At 57.0% G+C, this 26637-nt stretch overlaps 1 protein-coding gene across 3 annotated transcripts in view; it reads left to right on the top strand.

Annotated features, from left to right (window-relative positions):
- ARHGAP42 (Rho GTPase activating protein 42) overlaps positions 1 to 26637 on the top strand; it is a gene marked incomplete at its 3' end in the record, with an annotated part of 142788 nt that overhangs the window by 99886 nt on the left and 16265 nt on the right. For 2 of the 3 annotated variants that reach the window (XM_084251457.1, XM_084251458.1), the window contains exons 5-12: positions 10019 to 10120; positions 13046 to 13156; positions 15492 to 15596; positions 17689 to 17818; positions 22305 to 22405; positions 23847 to 23956; positions 24845 to 24923; positions 26048 to 26087. In XM_084251457.1, the coding sequence (XP_084107583.1) occupies positions 10019 to 10120; positions 13046 to 13156; positions 15492 to 15596; positions 17689 to 17818; positions 22305 to 22405; positions 23847 to 23956; positions 24845 to 24923; positions 26048 to 26087 (778 nt within the window). The remainder of the gene's footprint in view (positions 1 to 10018; positions 10121 to 13045; positions 13157 to 15491; positions 15597 to 17688; positions 17819 to 22304; positions 22406 to 23846; positions 23957 to 24844; positions 24924 to 26047; positions 26088 to 26637) is intronic. The other variant, XM_084251459.1, reaches the window with a different exon arrangement.

Consider the following 26637-nt stretch of genomic DNA (forward strand, 5'->3'; position numbering starts at 1 on the left):
AGAAAAACACACTGGCTTATCCTCCAGAAGGAAGGCCGGGCCCCTGCGCATCGCGGTGGGGTCCCTGAACAGCCCAAGAGGCGAGTGAGGGTCTCAGACGGCCGTGGGTTTGCGGAAGACAAAACTCAGGGGGACGCAGCGTGTGTGGAGAACACTGGCCATTGGGTGCTGGTCACGTGACACCTTGAGTGGGTGGATGGTTTCCTTCCTCCACATTCCTCTTAGAAGCGATGCCCCCTTAGGCAAAATGAGAACAGGATCGAGACAGGGGCGTCTCCGCCGCTGCGCCCCAACTGTAGGGGCAGGATGGGGCAGAGCAGGTTCTCTATGATTTGAGCACACGAGTGAAGGAGAGTCCTGGAGCCCTCGGGGGCTTTTGCAGCTTCTATTGGGATTTACCGGGTACATGGCTGCAGGGGTGCCGGGGGGCCGGCAGGCTGGCAGGCTCCCAGCCCCCAGCAAGTCTTCACTCTTTCTGGGCTCTCCGGCCTTCGCTCGTGGCCTCTGCTTCTCTGCTCTCATGGTTCTGCTGGCATCCCCGTGACGCCGCCTTATAAGCCCAGTCTCTGAGCACAGGTGTACCCACCTGCGCATGCCCACACCCCGCCGCAGGTGCCGCCATCAGGCCTGCGTTCAGGACCGCAGGGATCCATCATCCATCCTGATGGCGGGAGGGCAGAAAAGCCTGGTGCTTTTTCACTTACCCGACACCGACCTTCCGCCGTAGTGACCGTGCGTGGTCCTCCCACTGTGTCCGCACCGTGGAGTGTGGTGTGTCCCGCCAGCTGCCCGTCACCCGCTCCAGCCTACCTGGGCTGGGTGTCAGCTGGATTCTGCAGCTGTTATAAATCACCAAACTTACTCTTTCAGCAAATTTTTTATTTTATTTCATGTAATTCTCACATCATGTTTCATTTTCACACAATGTGTGCATTTTCATTTTGGTTATAGTCCCTGTACAATTCCCACCCCCCTTGTTTTGACCCTACTCCCTCCTCTCCTACCCCACCCCCAGGAGTGGGTCTCTGGTCTACAGCCGCTTGTTGATCTCTGATTTTTTCTTTAATATAATTAGTCTTTCAGCAAAATCGATACCCACAGTTGTAATGAGGATTGGAATGTGCCGTGGCAGCCGTCAGCCGCGTCCGTGGGTGGTGGCGCTTCCAAGTGAGACCCCATCCTCTGCTCCTGCCCCCGAGGCCCTCCCGGGCCCGCGGCCTGCTTCCTCTCCCTCTGACGTATTCATTTTCAGGGGACCCGTATTCAGTAATGAGGAATTTGTTTTCATAAACAATCCTGTAAATCTCCTAAACTCAGAAGCTGTTGAAAGGAACCGTTCAATACGCGCTAGCAGATCGGCACAAAAATGCCAGAGAGGGCCCGGCCGGGAATCGCTGGCTGATGAAGTCACACGAGCTTGGCGGGCGCTGGTCGAGCAGCCGCCCCAGCCTCCCCCCGGCTTGCACTCCAGCATCTGTCCTCCCCGGCTCCATCCGCAACCCTCCGTGGCTTGACCGGAGCGAAACCTACTGTGCATGTTTCAGGGTGCGCCCGAGTCCTTCCCGGGCGCGCCCCACCCGAGTGCGGTCATCAGACGGAGCTCTTCTGGCCTCAGGTCTGGGGGGCGTCTCCTCGCGATGCTCCTGGCGACAAGGGCAGGACCGCAGGAGGACACAGGCCTTTCAGAGAGGGAGGCGGGTGTGGCCGCGGGGCCCAGTGCCCCAAGGCCACGGAGGGCTTCATTCAGGGGCATGAAAAGCAGCCTTTGCTTTTTCAGTGTGTTTCCATGATTTACCTCCCAGCCCTGGAACAAACCCCTGTCAGTAAATGATCGTGAGGATCTAGACTTTCACTTCAGAGAAAAGCGGGTATTTTCGGAGACCGCCGCCCGCAGAAGAACAGAGTCGCGGGCTTCAAACGAGTGACTAAAACCAGGGTCTCTGGTCAGTTCTAGATGCATTTTAAGTGCCTGTGGGAAATTTAAGTGACTGTTCGTCTCGAGGCGTTTCAGAAGGCTCTTTTGACCCAAACACACCAATTTCCTGTTTTTATCATAAAAATGTTTAAAATAACAACCTATTGCGAGTGATTCACCATTTTGGAATCGTAAAAGTAATTGATTCTGGTTCACTTCACAGACGAGAGGGCGTCAGTGCGGGCCTGGGGCTGCGGCTCCTGCCAGCGCGCTGGAGTCTGAGGGCGGCTCTTCCCCCTTGTGTGCTCTGCGTGTGTTTTTCCTGCGAGGCCTCAGCCTCGCCGCAGCACCAGCCAGGCCTCCTCCTCTGGGCTGCCAAGTGCTTTACGGAACCGCATCTTCCCGTCTTCTGTAGTGGTTCCCTGGCGTGGCTGTCACGGCTGCAGCGTCTCCTCTGCTTACACACAAGTTCTTTGAATGAAAAGCCCTGCCTTCCAGGGTGCAGAGCACATAGTAGGTGCTCAGTTAATAGTTCACGAGTGACTGAGGAGGCGGAAGGTGCTGGACAGAATAGTCACAAATGGGGCCTCCCTGGTCTCAGGCTGTCGCCACTGCTGTGTGAGTTCGATCCCCAGCCAGGGAGCTACCCACAGGGCACAGCCGACCTCTCCTGTCTCCCCGCTGCTCCCCTCAGCAGTGGATTTCAGTGGATCCGCTTGTTCTGTTCCCCACTCTGTCTCTGGTGAGTCCTCTCACCCCCCACACCTCTGGCCTGCACCCCAGTTCTTCTCTGCATAAATAAATTATAGAAAAAACAAAGACAATCACAGATGAGGAAAATGCAGGAGGCCCCACAGCTCTCCCCAGCCCAGCCGCGCTCCTGTAGCCTGGTCTGTGCCGGGTTTCTGGCCCCTGCAGCCTCGGGTCCTGTGAGCATGAAGGTGTTTAACGATGAGAAACAAGTTTTCTCTTCAGGACACACCGCAGCTGACCGGCCGACTCCCCTCCCCTGCAGACACCCACGCCGTCCATTCCGTGCTCAGATGCCTCTGTTCCGGGCCCGGATTCCAGGGGCCGCCTCCACTTTCCAGTCCTGAGGATGCTTCCCAGCCCGCTCTGGGGACCTGGTCGGGTGGCCGATGGCCAGGCCGGGGCTGGGGACGGGGAAGTGCAGGTGTGAAGGCTCCACGGGGAGGCCCACGGCGGCCCAGGCCACAGGTCATCCCAGGCCACAGGTCAGGGCCTGTACTTGACTCCACGGACGCCAGCCGGGTTGTTAAGGTGAATCGCTACACGGAGCGCGGTGTCACCTGGGGGAAACCCCTCAGCCCTGCCCCCCTTGAACGAGACCTGAGCCATCTGGAAAGTTCTCTGGTGTCTGTTTCCTTTCGTGGTGTCTTGGTTTCGAGTGAGTTTCCGTGTGGACTGTTTGTGTGCCCAGCGCTGTGACCCCTGAGTGAGAAGCTCCTCACTTCTCCGACGGGCTTTTGCGAGCCCCGCCGGGGAGGAGGGTCTCCCTGGCAGGAGAACAGCTTGGACAGGACGGGCAGGAGCTGGCGATGACGATGCGGAGGGCCCGGGGCTGGGGGTGTCAGGGGCCACGAAGGACACAGGCCGAAGCTTCCTGACCCAGAGCCTGTTTGCTCTGCTGAGAGGCTTGAACTCTGACCTGCTGCTCTGGGGATTCGTTGCCGGAGGCAGCGCGAGAGGAAGAGCTGCATGTTAGAGGAATGTTCTAACTAGGATGTGGGTAACACGGGGCAGAGCGCCTCCCCGGGAGGCCAGGAGGTGCTCATTAAAGTCCTTTAGCCGGGGGACATCAGAGCCCTAAGTGACCGCAGTGATTTTGAACGACAGACATGGAAGAAAGTTGTGAAATACATCTTGAAGGTGAAAACCACAAGGTGGGCGCTCGCGGGCCGTACCCCTCGTCGGGGAGGGAGAAGTCACAGAGCATGGCCACGTCCCGGCTCCTCCAGCGAGGGGCCCTGTCAGCTGGGGTCTGTGCAGGCACCAAGCCTTGCGGGGCTTTCTGGAGCAGAGCCTTTGTGCTGATGGTCTTACCTCCTGCCTGTCGCTGCCCCCTCACATCCTCCTGCGTTGGCTGCCAGAGGCCGCTCCCTGACATACACCTGGGCTTTCGCTGACCGTCAGCTTCCTTCCCAGTGACCGTCTCCAGGGACCTATATGGGAAGTCCAGGCCCAGGAGCTGCACCTTTTCAGGGTGGACGGTGATGTCATTACACGCCGAGCGCAGGTTTTCTCCCTGTGGCCTGTTGGCCTGGAGTTGCGCCCGCCCTGTGGGTCCCGGCCCGCTGTCCCCATCCACCTTCATCCCTGCGGGTCGCCGCTGCCCGCTGCATTTTCTTGTGTTTGTTCAGCTTCGTCTGTTTCCCACTGGGCGACGAGGGCCCAAGCGCAGGCAGCGAGTCTTGTTGAAGCCGGTGCCCTCGTGTTCAGGGCGCTCGGTACCGCTGCAGGGATGCGCGAGGCGCTGGGAGCGAAGGGTCGCCCATCCCTGATCATCCCAGGGAGAAGCTCTGAAGACACCCAGGAGAATGCCCTGAGCCCAGAGGCCCGTGTGGACACACTGGATACGCCTTCCCCGTGTGTGTTTTGCAAGGAGCAGTGTTTGGGGTGAAGGGGAGCACCCAGCCTAGTCCTGGGGGCGGCCTCGCTCTGGACACGGTGCTTTGATGGGTCCTGATCTGTGGTGGGCAGTTTGACGGTAGCTCTTGGCTGTTCCGACGACTCCGTGCTCAGCGGCCTGCCTGGCAGGAGGGCTGGGGCCCCGGGGCATCTGGTGTTTGAGGCCCGTCTCGCCACTACCATGAAGAGAAGCCGTCCTCAGGGGTGTATCAGGCCCGACTGTGTGTCTCTGTCTCAACCCAGTGGAAAAGAAAATTCCTCCACAAGGGAGGCCGTAGAGATGCTTCTGGAAAAGGCCCCCAGAGTCGGGGGTCTGGTCAGTCGCTGTCATTCCCAGCTCTGCCAAGCCAGCTGTTGTGCTCGTTCTGCCCTTGAAGCAGAAGCGCCTGTGACCTCTGGTTTTGCATGTTTTCCCCTGGACCCAGTGCCTAGAAAGGCCCCGGTGCGCATGGCCTCCGGCACATCGGGTGTGCCAGTGGCTTAGGAATTCTCCGTGAGGACCCGGGCGGCCTTCGAGTCCCTGTTTGCTTCTGTTGTTTCCCTGCGGGGAGCAGGGGCTCCCCACGGAACATGCTTCCACTTTACCAGGAGCTGAAGTGCCTGGGGGTTGCGCCTTCACCTGGGGTACCCTCCTGCGTCTCGGGGTGCTGGGCCTTGGGACAGGTGACCTCCACGGAGGGTTGAGGGATCATTTTATGAGAAATGACAGGATCCTTGTTCAGGCAGCCCTGCTCTTAGACAGGATTCTGGAGGGTGCATGTGCCTGTTTATGGGATCAACTTGTGAGTCTTGGGTTTGACATTTCACCTCCAAGTTATTGTGAATTAACTTCTCTCAGATGCTCCTCGTTTGGGGCTGGTAGAATATTTGACTCGAGGATCGAACAAGTGACACTTATTCTTAGCCACTGCATTAAAATGGACCTGCTAATTGGCTTTCAAGTATTGCTGGCAATATAGAAAATAGAGACTTTGGGATAAAACTTTCCAGGTTTTTTTTTTTTTTTTTTTTTTTTTTTGACCACAGGAAATAAGCAAAAGGCCAAAAAAGAATGGTGAGGAAGAACTTTGACTCACACATCACTTCTTGGCCTTTTGGCTAAGATCAAGTGTAGAACTTTGATTCACAATTGACAAATAGGACAGATGGTTACTTTATTCAGTTTGATTAACTGCACGGAAACTTAATCCTTTCATGTGAAATTGAACTTCCTTTGAGAAGTCGGTCTTTGAAGATTAATTTACTTTTTTTTTAAAGATTTATTTATTTATACAAGAACTGGGGTATAGGTCAAAGGTACGGGAGGTTTAGAGACTCACCAGAGACAGAGCAGGGAACAGAACGGGCAGACGGATCGAAGACACTGCTGAGGGGAGCAGTGGGCGAGACAGGAGAGGTCTGCTGCACCATGTGGGTAGCTCCCTGGCTGGCTGGGAATCGAACCGGTGCTGCAGTGGCTGTGGACAGCTTCACAGTGCGGCGCTCAACCCGCTGCACCACCGGGGAGGCCCTGGAGATTAATTTAAAATGAAAATCACAGTCCCTGAAGATTTATTTATACCAATTGGTATGTTACTAGCGGAAGCGCCAGTGCTGTGAACTACTGCAGGTGACCAGCCTTTGCGGATTGTTTTTGTTAATTCTAGTCGGTTAATTCCCTGGTAAAGAACTGTTTGCCTTAAGCTGAGCAGCGTAGCCCTTGGCAAAAAAAGTTGTTTCTCTCCACTGTGATTTCACAAGTTGGTTGTTTTTCGTCTCCAAACTGGATTAATAAGCTTGTCATCACGGTTAACTATTTTTGAGGATTAGAGCCCGCCCCCACGTGGCGCCTCGGCAAGGTCTGGTTGGTTTTCCCTGGTGTTCTGGCACAATGTGCAGAGGGTGAAGCCGGGTTTCAGAGCGATTGCTTTGAATTTTAGGAGCGGATTGCCGTAAAGACAGGCGATTTCTCCGTCACCCACTCCGCTTCTCCTGCGCTCTGAAGCTGTTAAGTGATTCAGGCTGAGGGCTTCGCAGGCTCTGGGCTTTTAAAGGGTTAGGTGTGGCCCGGCCCGGCTGGCAAGACTATAAACCCCGTCTGGGCCTCCGTGGGCGGCCAGGCTGCGCCCTCGCAAGAGACAAGCCGCCACTCTCGACAACAAGGTGACATTTCACAAGTGTCCCATGTTTGTTGATAGAACAAAGAAATGTCTGTGCGATGAGGCAGTGGGGAGGTGCAGCTGTTTAAACCTCAGACGGGCACAGCACTTGCTTGGGAGAATGAAATCTTTTGAAAAATTAAGTGGATTTTTTCTACAAAGAGCTGATGAGACTCAACAAAAACAAAGATAATAATCCCATCAAAAAATGGGCAGAAGAGCTAAAAAGAAACTTCTCTGAAGAGGAAATGCAAATGGCCAACAGGCATATGAAAAAATGCTCAACATCACTTGTCATCAGGGAAATGCAAATCAAAACTACCATGAGATACCATCTCACACCAGTGAGAATGGCACATATTAAAAAAACTAGCAACAACAAATGTTGGCGAGGGTGTGGAGAAAAAGGAACTCTCCTGCACTGCTGGTGGGAGTGCAAACTGGTCCAGCCACTGTGGAAAGCTGTGTGGAGATTTCTGGACCTACTAAACATAGAGCTTCCACAGGATCCAGCAATTCCACTCCTAGGTATTTACCCAAAGGACACAGAAACATCAATTCCAAAGAGCACCTGTACCCCTATGTTTATAGCAGCACTGTTTACAATAGCTAAGCTTTGGAAACAACCCAAATGCCCCAAAATAGATGCCTGGATCAAGAAGATGTGGTACATAGACACCATGGAATATTACTCAGCATTCAAAAAAGATAAACACATGCCATTTGCAGCAACATGGATGGCGCTGGAAGGGATCATGCTCAGCGAAATAAGCCAAAAAGAAAAAGAAAAATACCGGATGGTCTCACTCATAGCAGGAATCTAGAAAACCTAAATAAGGGACCAGGAAAAAGAATAACTATAAGAAAGAAAAAAATCAAAATCAACAAACATCTATGAACCAGAGACACACTTTGGGGGTGGCGGGGAAAGGAAGGATTGGGGTCAAAATCAGGGGGTTGCAATTGTATGGGGAATATCAAAATAAAATAAATTAATTAAAAAAATTAAGTGGATTTTGTGAATAAAACTTGCCATTTCTTTACTCCGTGGCTTACGTGAGCTGCACCACCACGCGTCACGGCCGCGGTGACACCTCCCGGGGCCACATCCCCTCCTAAAGGTCTCATGGGTGAGGATGGGGTTTGGTGGAGGGAGCGTGACGGCGTCCAGGCTAAGTCAGCCCCGGGTGCCACCTGTCAGGCCTTCCGACCTCCAGCTGCCCCTGCTTGTTGAATGTGTTCGTTTTATTGGGTGTTTCTCTCCTGGAGACCCGCCGGCTGCTGCCTCCCCAGCTCTGCGGGTGGCGGTCCAGCAAGTGGGTGCTGCAGGGCTGGGGGCGGGGGCTGTCCCTGCATCCTGACCCCCTTCTCTCTGGTCGGTGACGTGTCTGGAAGACCCTCCCTGTGCCTGCCGCCCGCGTGGCTTTTACCTGGACCCACCTTCACACGTATTCTGTTCTCCTGACTGGCCAGTTTGCGGGGGTTCACTGCAGACCCCAGTTGGACACCAGGGCTTGCTCTGCATCTTACTGCTGGTGGTGGTAGTGGGGGCACCACTGGGGATTGGTGGGTGCAGGCAAGTGCAGGTGCTACCACCCTGCAGCAGCCCTTTGGAAATGGCCATGACAACGACTGAGAAGGGAGGGGCTTGGTGGGGAGTGGATTGGGGTGCCTGGGAGTAGCTGAGCGTAGTCACCCCCAGGAGGGCCTTGCTGTGTAGACCACCCGTCCAATCCCGACAGCTGGCTTCTGGACACCAGGAGGCTCCTGGGCCTCGGGAGGTCCCAGACAGCCTGTGGCTGGGGTGTCCAGGCGCCTGGGGTTCTGGGGCTGGGGTGGCCGTGTCTCCGGGTGCCCTGGGGGCAGGTCCTGCCCTGCGCGGGCAGCCCAGCCGGGGGCATGCGTGGCGCCAGGCTGAAGAGTAACACCCACCGAGCGAGAGGAACTTTTCCCAGGTCTCTGTCACAGCAGCAGGGAGACAAGCCCCTCTGTCCGCACCCCTGCTTCCTCCTGAGCCGCCGCTCCCGCTTCTTGCGTGATGCCTCAGCCACGCGCCTGAGGAGCTGGCCGCCCTCTCTTTTCCAGCCGTGTTGCTCCTGGCAGGGACAGTTTTTTCTCTAGATGGCAAAAATCCTTGGGGGCTTCTGCCTTGCACCCCTGCTTTCTGGTACAAAACCCTCATGTGCACACACGCCGGTGCTTCTCAGCCGTCTCAAAGCGACCACGTTTCTCCGGCTCTTCCCCCAGGGCTCGGTCAGGTTCTGTGCGCGGAGCTGGGTGGGGACGGCTTCCTGGACACACAGCCCAGGGCGTCAGCGCTCAGCGCGGGGCGCACCGAGGCAGTGACCTGGCTGCATCGGCCTGGACCCGACACCCTCACCCCAGGGCCAGGCACCCCACCCCTCTGCCCTCCACCCACCGAATGGCGCTTTCCCAGCACTCGTGCAGACAACTCAGCAGAGCGTGATGCGCGGTGGTCACGGAGGTGTTTGAAAGCAGCAGTGCCCGGGCCTCTGGGTGAGGGAACTGGAAACCTGCATTTTGGATGGGCTTAGAAATGCTTGACGCTGAAGTGCTACCGAGACGGCGCTTCCAGAAGCACTAGAAGAAGAGACGGAATCGTGCAGGGGTAGCGCCGCCTGGTGTTTATTTACGTGGACTCGTAAATGCAAAAAGCGTGTCCGGTGGGCCCCTTGATTACGGCTGGAGCGGGTGGTGTGCCCAGGGACACACTCCTCCCTTGGGGACCTGACCCTGTGTGCTCCCCTCCGCAGGGAAGACGCTTCACGGAAAGCGGCCTGCGCACAGCTGCCCCGGCAAACTAGCCCGTCGGGGACACCGAGCGGCTGCTCCGGAGGGTCGGGGCTGGTGCGGGTGCTGCTGGCCTGTGTTTGGACTTTGCATGGTCTCTAGTTGCTCAAGCCGACAGCACTTCAGTGTCTCCTCCTTGTCCAGAGCTAGTTCTGGAAACACCAGCCGCCTTCACGGCTCGTGTTTATGTATTTATGTGTTGACTCACCTGAATCCCCAGAACCCCTAAGAAGTCCTTCCCTTCAGCCTCTCCTGACCCTGCAGATCAGAATCTCTTGCTGGGACCCTTTAGAGCTTTCTTGGGGAGCCCCTGAAGCTCCCCGCTCTGGTTCTGGACTCCCCCCGAGATCACCTGCCTCCCGCGAGGCTGCTCCCACCTCCCCCGTCCCGCGTGGTTTCCTCGATTCACCTTTATTAAATAACTTCGCTGGCTTGTGGTGGAGATGGGGAAAACCCAAGTCTTCTCGATGCTGTGACTCAAATCTGGCTTTTTTGTTCTCCCCAGGATGGGAAGAAGAAATTTGACAAGGAGAGTGAAAAATACTACTCCATTCTCGACAAGCATTTAAATTTGTCCGCAAAGAAGAAGGAGTCGCATTTGCAAGAGGTAAGTTTTCCGGCTGGAAGGCGGGGCGGGCCTTCCGCCTGCGAGGTGGCGCTGCCTCGGGATCCCACGGCTTGGGTCAGGCAGCTTCCTGGGGCACCTGTGCGCGCACGTGCCAGCCGTGCCTGCGCGCCTGGAGAGCAGGGCAGGCCTCTCCTCCTCGCTGGGAGTGTTGTCCACGGCAGGAAGCTCCAAAGTGCATCTGATGTGATGGCGCATAGTTGACTGTTACTAGATCGTGACATATTTTACATTAAACATGAAATGTACAATCGTTTCAGCAGCAGCTGCATAATTTTATAACTAGTCGTCTTTCCTCCCGTCTTTCTAGAAGGTTCTGCCACGACCAGAACATGGTGTGTGTGTTCCGTGACTTCACTTACTCTCTCTGCTCCTTCCCTTCGGGTTTGGTAAACCACAGCCGGGAGGGCGCAAAGCAGAGTGCTCCTTGTGTCGTTTATTTGATGCTCAGTGAAGAAAGGCGCCCTCGTCCTTTGGGGCTGCAGGGCGGACAGGCGGACCCCAAGGTCCACCTCCGCTAAGAGCTTTAGGAAAAAGACAGCCTGTTGCTCAGGCTCTGCCCGCCAGGGGAGCGGTGTTGTGGCTAAAGTGAAGTGGAGCCGAGTGTTTGTTTACGGAAAACGGGGCTGCAGCTTTGTTTCTCCCGGGTGCGGTGCTGTCACCGTGTCACGTCCCAGCTCCCCGCGCCTCAGAGGCGCTGGCTGCTCTTCAAGCGCTGCCCGGAATAACCCTCCGGGAGGGTGCGGGGTGAGACCAGGGCTCCTGGGGTGTGAGGCCTCCTGCGTCCAGCAGCGCCAGGCCCTCTCGATGCCCCTCCCGTTGGGCGAGTTGAGTCTCCAGAGGGAGCTTGAGCCGGCAGGGGAGCACGCCGGACGAGGCGCCCTGCCTCACAGGGCACGGTGTCCCAGGTGCATAGTCCTGGCCCAGGGCACCCCGGCCATGCGCTTCACTTACCCTGCTGCCAGCTGGCGCGGAGTCCAGGCGTACTCATGTCCCTGCACCCCGCTGCGGGCAGGGCGCCCCTTTTGGCTCTGCGTTGGGTGGAGGCTGTAAAAACCTGAAACATGGTAAAATCCTGCACGTGCCCACACTCACGCACGCTTATCCACACACGCATGCACACACACACACACACACACACCCCTATTCCAGGAGCCACAGCTCACAGCACAGCACACACAGTGGCCCCTCAGAGCAGAAGAAGGAACGCGTGACGGGTCCTTTCTCACCACCCTCCTAGGAACCCCACCCCTGGCAGGGAGCTGCCCCCACACAGCAGCTCCGTGACGAGACACTGACCCGTCCTTCCTGCCCCTGCAGCCCTGGCAGCACCTGCACAGCTGCTCCTTGCTCGCTGCTCGTGGGAAGGACGAGGCCGCCCTTACAGGGACGGAATTGGGGTCAGTTTATGCTGCCAAAACTCAGGGAGTCAGCTAGTTGGAGACTCACTTTCGGGGTGACAGGCTCTACGGTAGATGGGGAGAGGCGGCTGATTGATATGTGAGGGCCCATCTCTGCCTGAGCATAAAACAGAAGGACAGGATCACACAGGAGGTGCAGGAAGCCGGCGCGCATGAGAATCATCGATTTCAAAAGACATTAACTCCAATTAAAAGGTGCGAAGTGTTAGGGAATTAATATCAACTATGACACGGGATTAGCATTTCTTACATACAAGGTGAGCTCAGTGGGAAAAGATAAAGGCGTCCGTGGAAAAAAACGTGGGCCAGGAAGGCCTCCCGTCAGAGAAGAAATAGACCATAATGGATTTTCTAAGTTTCAAAGTCACAGTCGTTTAAAAACAATGGAAATCAATAATAGCAACGGGATGCCACTTTAATTTATTGAAAGATAAGAATCCGGCCTTGGCGAGGGTGGGGGACACTCAGCGTTCCTTGGCTTTCCTGGCAAAGGGCGGATCATTCTGAAAGTACATTTGCCACATCCTAACAAGCCTTAATGTGCAAGACGGTTGAAGTGACTTGCGTTGGCAGGAGTTTACCCAAAAGAAATCATTAGACATGAGCCTGGAAATAAATTGCATGAACGTGTAGACCCAAGAGTCATCCACCATGCAGGAGGTTAGAAATAAAGATTTATTTCTTTATGCATACAAGACCTGGGGTGCAGGCCAGAGGTGCGGGGGTTGAGAGGACTCACCAGAGACAGAGTAGGTTGCTGAACAGGCGAATCTACTGAAACCCACTGCTGAGGGGAGCAGCGGGGAGACGGGACAGGTCTGCTGCGCCATGTGGGTAGCTCCCTGGCTGGCTGGGGATCGAACTCGTGCTGCAGTGGCTGCAGGTAGCTCTATAGGTTGCGTCTTAACCCCTTGCGCCCCCGAGGAGGCCCCGAGAGTTGTTTTAAAGTAAGACTGTGTGCGTCTCCCACATCAAAATGGTAAGGGTAGGATCGCAACTATCTTGGTGTTTCTTTGGCACACTGATGAGTAAACTCACAGCGATCCGCATGTGCTACTTTTACAATTAGAAAGAAAGTGAAGGGGGAAAAGAATTTCCTTTGGAAACTCCGATGTTGGTTTCCCAGTGAGGAGTGGCGAGGACACGCCCCCTCTGCTGCGGGACAGAGCTGATCCGCGTCAGGTGTGTCGGGGAAGTGAACGGCTTTGACTACATGTATATGGCGACTCCACATGGATGTAAACTCTAAAGTAAACAGGGTGTTGGTGGGCCCCGGGGCTCCAGGAGAGCGAGGGGCTCCCCTGACTGCCGCCTGGGCTGGGAGCTGGCCACACGCGCCGGCCCGGCCCCTTCCTGTCTGTTCCGGGGCGCCGAGGCCGCGGTGGGTGGACACCAGCAGGAGGCGCAGTCCGTGAGGGTGTCGGGGCTGGGGCCGTCTGTCCCCGGGAGCCTCGGCCAGCGATGACGTGTCCTCTTTGCTCTTAAGGCAGATACGCAGATTGACCGAGAACATCAGAACTTCTATGAAGCATCCCTCGAATATGTCTTCAAAATTCAAGAGGTTCAAGAGAAAAAGAAGTTTGAGTTCGTGGAGCCGGTGAGTGTTAGTTTCCCTGAAAAGAGCGGGGCCAAGGCGTCCTCTGGAGGGACAGGCAGTGTGTTCCTGATGGCTGTTCAGAAGCAAAGGGGGGGACCCGGGGCACCTCAGGGCAGTGAGGTCCCCCCAGGCCCCTGGGGCCGGGCTGCGGGTCACCATGCATGTATGTGGGCCCCGCGGGAGCCCCCTGGACCCTGGGCTGCCTGACCCGGGTCATTGCTGGCCTGGTTGTGGCACCGGCTGCGCTAAGGCCAGAGGTGACAGGAGGGATGGGGGTGGAGAAGGTACGTGGGGAGACTAAGATCTGCCCGGTTTTTCAGGTTGTCCTTTAAGTCTCCTTAATTTACTATCACAGACTCTGCGCAAGATAAAATGTACATGTGCGCGTAGGCCCCAAACCTAAGCAATGCTTTCACTTTGCTGCCCTCCCGAGACGTGACCCGCACGCGCCTCCCCAAAAGCTGCCTCGAAAGCCCGTGTGAGAAGAAGGGAAAAGGGGGGGCTCTTTGAAGTGTGTGGTTTTTCTGTTCCGGAGACTTGCACGCCCCTGGCGGGCGCTCAGCACACACTGTGAGATTAAAACATTTATCTTCCACTAAGTGAGTCTGGATTCTGCTGTATAGATTTATTTATTTACATGGGCCTTGGGAACTGGATGTTTTATAGGGAGATTTATTGCAGGTATTCTTAAAGTCTCCTTTTCATAACGCTTAATTAAATTCTTTGTACTTAGGATGATATGAGAACAGCATCTTCCTCCAGTGGCACTGAGCGCACAATTAGACACTTTAATTGGGGACTAGTGATAGACATTAAAACATGAAACAGTGCTCCAAAGAACTTCAGGGGCGCTTGTTCGACTATTCAGAAGACTCGCGCTGTCTGTAAACTTCAAAGTGTTTTCTTAGTTTGTCTCTGAAAAGCTCTGGAGCTTCATGTTCAAGCCTGACCATGCAATGTCAATTGAAGATATTTTTAAATTGATGTTAGTCCCGTCTCAAGTATTTTCTGGCTTCATTATAGGAGCAGATCAAATTGGAGGGCCCGTCCGTGGAGTAAGACCTCAGCAAGTAAAGAATTTTGTGTCAGTTACTTTCAGTTGTAGCTTATTCCATATCAAAAACTGCCCGATAGCTTTACTTTCTAGTAAGAACATAACAAATTGTATGTGAATTGGGGACGCATATAAATTGGGGTGTTTTAAAGATTTTACTGGTTTATTTATTTTTTTTTAAAGATTTATTTATTTACTCATAAAAGCACTGGGCACAGTCAGAAGCACGGGAGGGTGAGAGAATTCACCAGAGCATGAGCAGAGCAGGCAGAAGGACCGAAGGACACTGCTGAGGGGAGCAGCGGGCGGCAGGAGAGGTCTGCGCGCCATGTGGGACCCTCGCCGGTGGCCGGGAATCGAACCGGCGCTGCAGAGGCTGCGGGCAGCTTTGCAAGCCATTGCTTAACTGCTGCGCCACCGGGGAGGCCCAAGATTTTACTGGTTTATACGAAAGATCTGCATCTAGCTTCGGGTTTTGCTCTCAATCTTCCTGGTTTTGTCCCCTTCCCAGCACTTGCTAGAAGGATGCCTGTAATTCCCGGATCAGCGCTGCCACCTTCTGGCACTCTCAATTTCCTTTGGCTGAATCTTCTCTCTCAGCCAGATGATGCTCAAGAGAAGCCGAGACTCAGGCCGAGATCAGAATTTTCTACTCAAACTTCCTTTTTTTTTAACAAACTGATTTGCAAGTGGGCCTGACTTCAGACATCTCAGTAGGCCGGCCTCGGCTGTTTATAGAGGCAGGGAGAGTCATTCCTGGCATTATTACTTTATAAATTTAATCTTCCAGTAGCATCTGGACCATCTTTCACTTCTTGTCTGGCGATAATGACATCATTAAAACATGTACCAAAACCCTTTTTGCTTCTCTCTGTGCCGTTTGGAACATACGTGAATAAACTGAGCACCACTTGAAAAAAAAATCTCTCGAGCGCTTTGATCTGGGATTTACTGTGCCCGGCTTAGCGTCTGTGGTGACGAGGAACTCTACGAGGGCAGGACCTTGTCACTTGGGCCTTTATCCCCGCGAGTGATCTCTCCTGCACGTGTCTCTGAATATCAGGGTAGGTGATAGCGCAGCTGCCCACGCCAGGACTCGAAAATTAAATCACTGCGGAGGACTGTCCCCCTGTGGGGTTTTCGGTTTCACCCCCAGAACGCTGGTGCTTCTGGGCCTCACAAAGCCATCGAAACTGCAGCAGTTTGTAGAATTAGAATGTGGTAATTTCTCCAATTAATGGACATGACCCTTGCTCATGGCCTCTGTCTTTGCTTTTGCAGCTGCTGTCATTCCTGCAGGGACTCTTTACTTTCTACCACGAAGGCTATGAGCTCGCCCAGGAGTTTGCACCCTACAAGCAGCAGCTGCAGTTCAACCTGCAAAACGTAAGGCTGCACCCGTCACCCTGTCTCTCCTCAGCGACTCGTAGGGCCCTGGGGCTTGGGCTGAGGCCAGGACGCGCGTGGTGCTTTCAGCCCCAGGCTGGCAGCGGACAGGCTCGCTCATTTTGAGAAAAGCCATTTCAGAGACGTATTTAAAAGTCTCTTCTAGCAGCTGGTTGAAGGGACACGGGAGGGAGCTAATCGTACCCTCAGACCGTGTAGCCAGCTTCATGCAGGATCCCTGCGCTGGAGCCAGCGCTGAGACCTCGCCCTGGCTGCAGCTCCCCTGCCCCGCGGGCCGGCCTCGAGCCGTCCGTGTCCATGCCGGGGCTGGCCCGGTGGAGGCCAAGGCCCCGCACATCGCGTCTGGTGTTTACTTTGAAATAATACACTTAAACGTGGTGTGGAAGCATCCGGAGTGACTCTTCAGCGATCGTCGGCCACAAACATCGGTTCTGTCAGGCTTGGCTTGTGGAGCTGATTCAGCAGTGCCTGGACTCTCGCGTGCCCAGGCCACTGTGCAGGGCAGGCGCCACGCACACGACGGACTTCTAAATTACACGAGGTTTCATTTATATTTCTCACAGATATCACATATATTCTAATACATGAATTACAAAGACAACGTGGCCGGTCGCTTTCCGCCGGGTCCCGCGGCGGGTCGTGCGGCCTTGGCTGGGACGTCTGTCTGTAAATGAACGTGTTTGCCTGCTGAGCGCTCTCCAGAGTAGCAGCTTTGTCTTCTCAAAGCTTGTCCCGGCGCTTACCTGCCTGGTGGTACTGGGGGTGTTTGTATGTGGAGCTCTGCGGTTGGAGAATCCCCGGAGAAATGCAATGCATTGGATTTTTTTCTCCGTGTGTTTTGAGTTTGAGCTTTGTGCTTAGCCTCGAGTCCCTGGCAGAATCGATTTCACATGCAGCCGGGCCATTGCTTTTCAATGTGGAGTGCAGCTGGGCTTTTTCAGGAAATATTAACAGGAAATTTACAAGAGCCAAAATATTTTTATGATTTATTTCCATATGAAATGCAATTATGTTAAGATTCCTAGGACTTAGGAGAGAGGAGTAAAATCAGAAAAAGTTCTGGTAGTCGTGTTTAAAAGGGAAAATTTAGCCAAAGTGGCCATTGGAAAGATTTTCCTAACCGACTCTGAGATCACAAAAGATCTGCGTCTTTTGTGTATGGCCTCTGAGAAGATCTTAGCGTGAGGGGTGGGGTGCGTTGTCTGTTTCCAAACATGTCGCTGAGATGATGTGGCCTGAATGCAAATGAAAATTTCCTAGGGAACAACCTCAGGTTTCCACGTCCTTACCTGCTCTAAACTCACTGTCAGGTGAGTCACATTTTTTTTTTTAAATATTCACCTTTTTTAAAATGATTTATTTATTCATGCATACAAGAGCTGGGGTACAGGCCAGAGGTGTGGGGGGTGAGAGGACTCACCAGAGACAGAGTGGGGAGCAGAACAGGCAGACTGACTGAAATACACTGCTGAGGGGAGCAGCGGGGAGACAGGAGAGGTCTGCTGTGCCGTGTGGGTAGCTCCCTGGCCGGCTGGGGATCAAACTCATGCTGCAGAGGCCGCGGACAGCTTCATAGTTTGCGTCTTAACCCCTTGTGCCACCAGGGAGACCCTCAACTCCTTTTTGCCATAGAAGAAGTTAGAACGCGGGGCCTGTTCATTTTTCTCACTGTCACGCTCACCCCTTGGTTCTGTTAGGATTTCTGGAATCCAAGCTTCAAAAAGTGCTTGGAATGAGGGTAACGAGTGTTTTTTATTTGTGCCACAGGAAGAAAAGTGTGTGAATAATTTGTTTTGATTCCCCAAAGAACTACAGGCCCTGTGCTTTTTTGACCTTAGTGAGGAATATTAAATTCGATTGAGCTCTATGTATTTCGTGAAATGCCGTCTTCTGCCACCGGAATTGTATTCCTTGGGGAGCAGATGGGCTCAGGGGTGTCCCCGAGGCAGCCCGAGACCCTTGGGCCCACTGGGGTCGCGGCAGGTGCACCCGCAGAAGGTGCCCCGCACGGTGGACACGCCCTGGGGGGCTGGAGGGGGCTCCGGGTGAATGAGGCTTCTCTCCACCGCAGACGAGGAATAATTTTGAAAGCACGCGGCAGGAGGTGGAGCGGCTCATGCAGCGCATGAAGGCGGCCAACCCTGACTACCGGCCGCCCAGCCAGTGGACCATGGAGGGCTACCTGTACGTCCAGGAGCGACGTGAGTACGCGGTGGGCCACAGGAGCCAGGGGCGTCCATGCAGGGGGAGGCCCAGCCTCCCGGGCTCGCTGGTGCCGGCTGCTCCCCGCACCCCCAGGGCAGCTCGGCCATCGGGGCCCGCAGTCCGTGGAGAGCCGGGCCGGCAGTGCGCGCTCAGTTTCAGGGTCACCTGTGATGCGGGAGCCACCTCAGGTGGGGCGTGCCTGCACCCCTGTGCTGTGCATCCTGAGGCTCCTCTGAGCTCCGGGAGCAGCGTGAGGCCAGCCGTGCCCCCAAAACTAGGAAGGGCCCCCCAACCTGTTGAGGATGGAGCTCTCCACACTGTCCTTGTCGTGGAGGGGGCCGGTTGGACTCCGATAATGGTCCCGCCCAACGCGCCCCCAGCGCATCCCGTCGAGGGGCCCCCAGTGGCCGCGCCCTGGCGGGTCTGGGGGACGCACAGCGCCTGCCCCGGCCACGGTCTCCAGGGCCTGATGCTGCTGCGGGGCGCCCAGCGCCCATGGGACCTGATGTCAGGGCTCGAGGCAGGAGGGGGCAGTGGGCTTGCCTGGTCCGAGACCCCGCCTGAGGGTGCTGGCGGGGGCTCCCCTGGAGACCCGGGCTGGGGGCCTTCTCACGCGAGGAGCTCCACCTCCCCGCCTGCAGGTGTCCTTGGAAGGACAGATGCTGCCCCGGCCGGTCACTGGGGTCAGGCCCGGGGGAAGCTGCAGGGCCGTGGCTGTTGGACTCAGGTGATGAGGGAGGAGTCGGCACCCGGGGCCTGACAGTATTGGGGTCCCCAGGGCCCCAGGCAGGCTGCGGCGTGGGGGCCACTGCTGGCGAGGCTGCTCAAGCTGGGGATCCTCCAGCCTGGAGACTGTTGTATTCACTGTAACTCAGAAATATTTCCCTTCCTGGGTCTTTTCCCCCCATAATGCTGCACAGCTACTAAATTTTATGGGTCTACGGTGTGTTGCAACAAGGAGGTTTATCTTGTGGAGTCTTTACATCCGTCATCTTTAGGCTCAGGGTACAGTGCTCCCCGGCGGCCCAGCCCGCGGACGGCCCGGGTTTGCCAAGCGTGTCCCAGCTCTGGTGCATTTGGGGCAATGTCCAAGCCCGGGGCCTCCGATCACTTGGTGGGGGGCGTGTGGGGGCAACCGTGGGGCGCCGTGGGCCCCTGCCTGGTGCTGGTGCCTTTTGTCCTAATGGACCTGACTTCTGCGGCTCAGTCTGCACGGACCATAAAGCCCTGGTGCTGCGGGCCCTGCCGCGCCCCCCTCCCTAAGCGCCCCCTCCCCCACTCGCCAGGCTGTAACCCCAGCAAGCCCCGCTGGGCCCGCTTGTCTCCTGGCTCAAGCTGAGCCCACCCGCTCTGTGCAGCGGTCACTGCTTATTTTCTGCTTTCCTGTCGCCGGGCTCCCCACCCAAGCTGCCGCCCGTGGGCAGATCTCATCCCCTTCCCCGCGTCTGCCTGCCCGGCTCCCAGGCCTCGGCCAGGCGTGTCAGCGATGGCACGTGTGCAAGCTGCGCGGCTGGGGGCTGCCGGGCGTGCACCTGCCGGCCCCAGACAGCCCCGCCTCCCGCCTCTGTCCTCCCGCGCCCTGTCTGCGCCTTCCCCGGGCCTGGGGAGTTTTGTGTGTGTGCTTGGGCTCTTTAATTGGATTATAAAGCTTAATTGGAAATTTTGTTTTAATTTTATATATTTTTTACATCAGTCTTCATTTTTGCACAATGCATGCATTTTCATCTTGGCCGTAGTCCCCATACAATTCCCACCCCCCTTGTTTTGATCCTACTCCCTCCCCCCCAGCCCGTAGTGTGTCTCTGGATTATAGCTAAAACTCAGTGGATTCTCGCCCTTTGGAGTTACTTTACACGGGGGCTGCTCTCACAGCCCTTTCTGCTGCCGTCATTTAAAAGCATCGGTAGGGCCACCTGCCCCGCCCCCTGCGGCGTAGCGTGGCGCTCGGGCTGCACCGAGCGGGCACGTCCCTGAGAAGCTGCAGATGAGATCTAGGCTGCGGCCCCAGGCTTGATCCGTTGTGGAGGCAGGAGAGAGGCCACGCAGTTAGCGACCAGCGATGGCGTCTGTGGGCACGGTGGTGGGTGCAGGTGGCCTGTCCAGGCAGGAGCCCACGGCTCGGCCCCCGGTCAGGGATGGACTTTCCACGGGACTCGCCTGGACAACACTGAGACTCCAGTCAACCCAGAGAGCCCGGCCCCGGGGGAGACAGTTTTTTGGGAGACAGTTTACGGGGGATCCTGCTAACAGGCTGGCGTCCACAGCCCCCGGGGACGGCGTTGCAGGAATGGGAGGGCCGGGACCTGAGTGAGATGCCTCGACCAGCAGCAGCTCCAGCTGCCCTGCTTTCCTGGCAACTCCCTGTTTGCACAAGTCTCGTCTCTTAACTCTTCCAACATCTCTTGAGAGTTGTCCCTCTAAGAGCCGCCCAGCCCACGCCCGGTGCTGCCCGCTGCAGCCCCAGCGCCTGTCTTCCACGTAAAAATGCTCTTTATAATGCCTCACTCGGAAACCCCTCGATGAAATGTTGGCACTTAGTAGGAATTCAGAAAATGTTCATTTCCTCCCGTGCTGCAAACATCCTCTCAGCAGCCTCCGCTGGTTTCTGGGGAAGACCAATAAACTTGCTTTATTTTGCAACTTTAGAGCTGCAATAAATTTTGCTTTTCCCAGAGTTTGCCCCGGGACTCCCAAAGCGCTTGCCTGAGGACGTCTGCCCTGGCCCCGTGCCCGGCACTTTAGAGAAAGCATCACGGGCGGGCGGCGGCCGTGGCGGTCAGAGGCAGGAGGCCCCGCAGCGAGGGGGGCAGGCGAAGGCATCGTGGGGCTGGAATGTCATCGGAGCATCCGGCAGCTTTATTTGAAAATGTTTGCCAGCGTTGCTTTCTCAATGGCTGCCGGAGTAATAAAGCCGCTGCCAGGATTTCCATCCGGCCACTTCCCGTTCCTCAGCTCCGCGTCCTAAAGCACGTCACACCGTGCGGGAGGGCATCACCGGCGCGCGCCGGGCGGCAGGACAGCGGAGGGCCCCGGGTGCCCTGAAGTCAAGGCAGCAAAGCTTGGCAGTGCCAAAGATCTAGGTGTCCCCCAGGACTGTGGTGGGGGTGCTGTTGGAGCTGGGTGTCACACCAGGGGAGCCGTTGCTCCAGAGAATAACGTGGACGGTTCGTGCAATGCTGGGCTCCAGGCCCGCATCCACGCTCAGCGCTGGTGCTGAGCCAGGCGCAGTCACGGCGCGCACGGCTGTTGCTGGGGGTTGGGGTGTTCGGCAGGTGGGACCCCCAAGGAGAGAGAACTAGCCCCATCTTCAACCCTCTCCGCACCCGGGTGCAGGCTCGGTGGCTCCCCTGGGGGAACCGAAGGTCTCTGCCGGGCCCAGGGTCCCGAACTCCCGCCATAGCCCAGCCCCGGGCTGCCCGGACAGGAGCGTGTGCCGGAGGGCGCGGCATCAGGGGAAGGCGAGCGTTCCTCGCATTTCTTCTGCCTTCGATGGTGGAAATTTTCCCATTTTAAGGAGTGATTTTGATCACTTTTCTGCCGAGCAGAGCTAAGAGGAGATCACTGCAGAGCCTTAGAGGAAAATGAGCGGCTCCTTCCATCCTTCATCCCTCACATACGTGTCGCCAGCTGCGAACAGCTGAGCGTTGCGCTTGCACTGGTCGGCCATCGAGCGCGGGTCAGGGTCCTGCCTCTCGCGGCCTTGGCGTCTGCGGTGCGCTCGACGTGCGCTGAGCGGGGTGAGGGGTGCAGTACACCGTGTTTGAGAGCGTGGTGACTGCAAAGCATAGGAGATCCAGGTGAGGGGGCGGCGATGCGAGGCTTGCGCTCGGGAGAGGCACGTTGCAAAGGTAACGTTGAGGGAAGCACCTGAAGGAAGCGTCACGGGGCATATGTTTATCTCTGAAGGCGGGGGGTGGGGTGACAAGTGCAAATGCCCTGTGGCGCAGACACAGTCCCGCTGCTCAGGACCCAGGACCGGGAGGGCCATGCAGGGCTGCTGTGCGTTCGAGGCAGAAGGCAGTAGGATGTGAAGTGGGAGAGGGAACAGGGCCGTGGGGGTGGCAGGTGCATGGGCTTTCGCCCCGCGGGATGTGGGAGCCGCCACAGGGGCTTGAACGGGGTGACCTGATCTGGCTAAACCGCGTGGAGGGCATCTCCAGCAGAGCAAGAAGAGCCGTGAGGAAGTGCGCCGCGTTACACGCCCCTTAATTCAAGCCAGATCGGAAGGGATTCTCGATTTTGCAGAGCGTGTGTTGAAGTTGCAATGCAGCCTGTCGTTTGCTCCCGATGCTCGCCTGTGCCCCCTCCTCCTGCACCCCTCCTCCTGCACCCCTCCTCCTGCACCCCCTCCCTGTCTCGCGGCAGACCCTCAGCCCGCAGGCGCCAAGACAGAGCGGTGGTGTCAAAGCGCAGCAGCCGCGGGGCCAGCGCCCCACAGTCCCCCCCGCTAACAGCCCCTGTGCGGTCTCTTCTCTGCGTCAGGGCCGCTCGGCTTCACGTGGATCAAGCACTACTGCACGTATGACAAAGGAAGTAAAACCTTCACGATGAGTGTTTCAGAAATGAAATCAAGCGGGAAAATGGTGAGTTATTTGGGGGGACGTTTATTTATTCTGAGGTCGCACGGCATCGCCCCATCCTACTAGTTTCAGGTGTTGACTGTGAAAATGCCATGCCAAGGTCACCACCAAAATCGCTGCTTAAGTGGAGCTTGTTTACTGAAAGGAAACCGAAAAAATCACGAGCTTCCTTTTCCCATAAACGTGCACAACTCTGAAAAATTGAAAAGTTGCCCTGCGTGACCTCGGTGACTTGCAGGACTCGCCAGGGTCGCCCTCCACCTTGGCCGGGGGTTGGAGCGGGTGAGTCAGGTGTAGGGGCCTCGCCTGGGACGACTGGCCGCGGGGACGGGGGTGGCTGTCCTGGGCCAGCAGCCCCAGCGGTCAGGGGTCTCGCCCCTGCACAGGGGGCCTCCGGAGCCCGCCCCCCCGTGCTGCTGCCCCATCAGCATCGGTCCCTGTGGCTGAAATGCTGACCAGTGGTTTCTCAGAAGGCGCGCGTCCGCTGAGCGCCTCTGGTCGCTGACCGTCTTGCGTGGCCGGTGACCAAGATGCATTGAAGTGGGAGGCGCGGCCGTCCGAACAGCTCCTGTGCAGGGGGTGGTGCTTTTACACAACGTGACTGCGGCACATGGTTGAACTTATGGGTTAAGTAATTTGGGCCGTCGCCGAAGATCCCCCGAGCTGGGAGCACCTGAAGCCGGGTTGGCCCGCCCCTCCCTTAACAGACCAGACGGTAACCGGGCAGCGGTGGCCTCCCAGGCGCGTCCTCACACGGGCGTTGGCTGTCCCCGTGCTGGGCGTCCTCCAGCATCCCGTCAGAGGGAGACACGCAGGACCCTCCGAGACGGAGCAACCGCTGTGTCTCTGCTCGGGATTCCCTACAGACACCCACACTCAGCTCCGGGACAGTGTGAGCCGACGGCAGGCGGATCTGAATAATCTATGAGATTTGCAACCGACGAGAAGCGAATTGGCCAGACAGTAGATCAGTGCAGACCCTTAAGGTCGACGGCCTTCGATACAGAAGCGTGTCCTGTGGCCTGAGCCCGGGGTGGGCACCCCCAGACAGCTCTAGTCCTAGTAGCAGAACAGCAGCTGGGGGCCAGCCAAGCAGGGGTTCAGTGAGGGGTGCAGCGGGGGGGTGGGCAGAATCCCAGCAGGTAGACACGGCGTGGGTGGCTCTGGCGGGTCGCTGGAGACCTGGAGGCAGGTGTCACGCCTACCGAGTGACTGATACGGGGACCGCAGGCACATCGCAGCGAGCGACTACAACGGGTTTATGTGATTGTTTCATAAACAGCTTGAGGTGTTGACAACTGAGCAGTGACGGTTGGGGGGCCTCTGTTCACCGGGCGGGAGCACCCCCTCTGCGAGTGCCCAGGACCCAAGCTCTGGGGGAGGCTGGGGGTCCGCTCAGCTCACCTGGTCGTCACAGCCGTAGTCCGTCCCCTTCTCGTTGCAGAACGGCCTGGTCACCAGCTCCCCCGAAATGTTTAAGTTGAAATCCTGCATCCGCCGAAAGACAGACTCGATTGACAAACGGTTCTGCTTTGACATAGAAGTCGTCGAAAGGTTTGAGCCTGGCTTTTCTCTTTTATCTGGTCTTGAGCTAAGAGATCTTTCCTCTTGTTGGATTCAGATAGGGAAGCGTGTGCGAGCGCCTGCCCCTCGTCCCTTTCAAAGCTTCTATTCTCACACACTTTTCCCTCATGAGTATTTAGCACGTGGTGTTTTCAGAAATAACTGGGTGCACAGTGCTAAAAAGCAAATTCAAAGAGGAATCTGGGGATACCCCATATGGAGGTGCTGCGTTAGGGGTGTCTCGGCACAGGGCCCACCGCAGAGAGGAGCGGGTGTGTGGCCGTGGCCTCTTCGGCCTTCAGGGGCTCGGGAGCGGGTCGGCCTGGCTCCGCAGCTAGCACGTGTATCAGCTGGAGGGATCAGCTCTTGTCTTTGATTGTATTTTACATCAAGTGGAATCACGTTCTCAGGTTCCACCCTGCAGTCCGCGTGGGACGGTGTGAAAAGGTCGTGTCTGCACCTCTGCCCTGTCCCGTGACCCACTGTCCTCCCACATCACTGCCAGGCTACCCTGAGTAGGCCCTGTGTGTGTGCGCGTGTGTGTGTGCATGTGTGTGTGTGACAGGCACGGAAACTGTACCTCAGGGCGGAGCCCCTGTCCTTTGGGATCTGTAGCTGGCGTCGCATCCATGTTATCAGTTGATGGGGAGTTGACCTGCCTTTGAAGATTTTATGTATCTTTTCCTTTAGATTTATTTTTGGGTGCCTGCTCTTTATAAGGTCTTTGAATAGAGCCGTTGTCACCTGTAGAGGTTTGTCACCTGTAGAGGTTCTCCGGAGCGCGCTGCGTGCTCCCTGGAAAGGCTGTTGGTGCGCGTGTCGGCCTGTGGCCGGCGCGCCTGGCAGGAGCCTGTCTAAAGCAGGACGCCTTCCGCACAGGCACGGCATCATCACGCTGCAGGCCTTCTCGGAAGCCAACCGCAAGCTCTGGCTGGAAGCCATGGACGGGAAGGAGCCGGTAAGAGGGGGCGCTGCGGGACGCGGCTCCCGTGCTCTGATCGCTGCTCGCCTCCGACTGCGTTTGCATGTTTGAGCAGGAGTGACAGCCCCGCAGTAGCCGATCTGGGAGGCTGTGCTGTTGTCCCGGGGTTCGCTCCCCCGCTGGACGGGACACCGGCTCTCTCACACCCAGGGCTGCCCTAAGACCCTCAACTCGCTCAGCGATGCGCTGAGCTAGGCGGGCGGCAGCACACCCCACCTCTCTGCGGGGCCGTGCTGTGCTTCCTGAGGAGTCGGTGGCTGCGGCTAAGAGCCAGCCCTGGACTGTGCCCAGGCCCCTGCCCGAGGTGCCCTCGCAGGCGGAGGCCGCCTGTGGCCTGACACCCTCCCTCCACCAGAGCCCTGGTTTTCCAGCCCTGACTTTGAGGCCGGCTTGGTCACTCGCCCACGTCGTCAGGAGGGCCCTGAATGCACAGTCGGGGATCGGTCTGTCCTCAGGGGGGACGCGGCATGGAGCAGAGCCGGGGTGCGGGGGGCTCCCCTCACAGCTGTGACCTCGAGTGAAGGACGTGGCTGACAGGGTGTGGCCCTGGGTGCTGAGGCCTCGCCTGACCGCCCGTGTTTCGTGCGAGGAGAGCGGGAGTCACGGGGAGGGCGCCAGAGAACTCTGACAGCAGCTCGAGGGAGCCCCATTCCACGTGGTCCAAGACATTTGGATGCTGCTTTATTAATATTATTTTTAACTTCATTGTATTTTACAAAAATGTCAAGCAATGATAGGTTAAGAATCAAAAACAGAGCAGCCTGGCTCTTCACCCCAGATCAGAGGCCACCCTGACCCGAGGGGGCGCGAAGACGGCTCGGGGAGGCGGTGGGTTGATGTGGGGTGGGCTGAGATCGGAGAACAGACGGCGAGCAGGTGCTCTGAGGAAGGAGCCGCCGGGGCGGGATTCACACGGCCCTTCCTGAAGGGCCAGCAGGCACCTTGGTGTGGTGGCGCGAGATGGGGAGGCGCAGACCTCGCCCGGGGCCGGGCCGGGAGCCGGGCCGCGACCTGCCTGTGCACCCCCACTCGCCCCGAGCCCCCGCCTCTGTGCTGGCGGGGACCGCAAGTAACTGGGGACGCCTTTTGTTCTTTTTTAGATTTACACCCTCCCTGCCATTATCAGCAAGAAAGAAGAAAGTAAGTGGTTTTAATGATTCTTTTAAATTTCATTACGGTGGTTATTGTGACCACAAAGGGAATCGTGATCGGAAGAGCTCCCGCTGGGCACGCCACGGGGACCAACCGTCGACGTGGTGACCGGCAGGCCTGAAATCGTCAGCGGAGGCGGCTCTCTGCAGGGCCGGGGTGTGTGGTGAGAGCCGGGGCGGGCCGGAGCTGCCGGCCCCTGGGCTGACTTCTGGCTCCGTGGTGTTCGCCTCACTAACGGGCACCTTGTGCCCGAAAGACCCGAGGCTGCCGAGGCTTAGTTTGATTTTTTTATGGCAGTGGCGGGCATCTGCGCCGATTTATTAGACTGAAAACACGAGCCCTTCGCGCTGGTCTTAGAAGACCGTGCCGAGAACGTAAGGGTAAGGACGCGCCCCGACACGGAGGGCGGGTGGGGAACCTGTTTCCCCTAAAATCCTTAGCATCACGGCACTTTCAGTAAACCCAGCCGTGTGTTTCCAGCACATGCTGAGTCTCCGCTTCTCACCGCCCTCTGCTTTCTGTGCCTCGTTTTTGGCAT

Source organism: Talpa europaea (assembly GCF_964194135.1).
Source record: "Talpa europaea genome assembly, chromosome: 12".
NCBI lineage: Eukaryota > Metazoa > Chordata > Mammalia > Eulipotyphla > Talpidae > Talpa > Talpa europaea.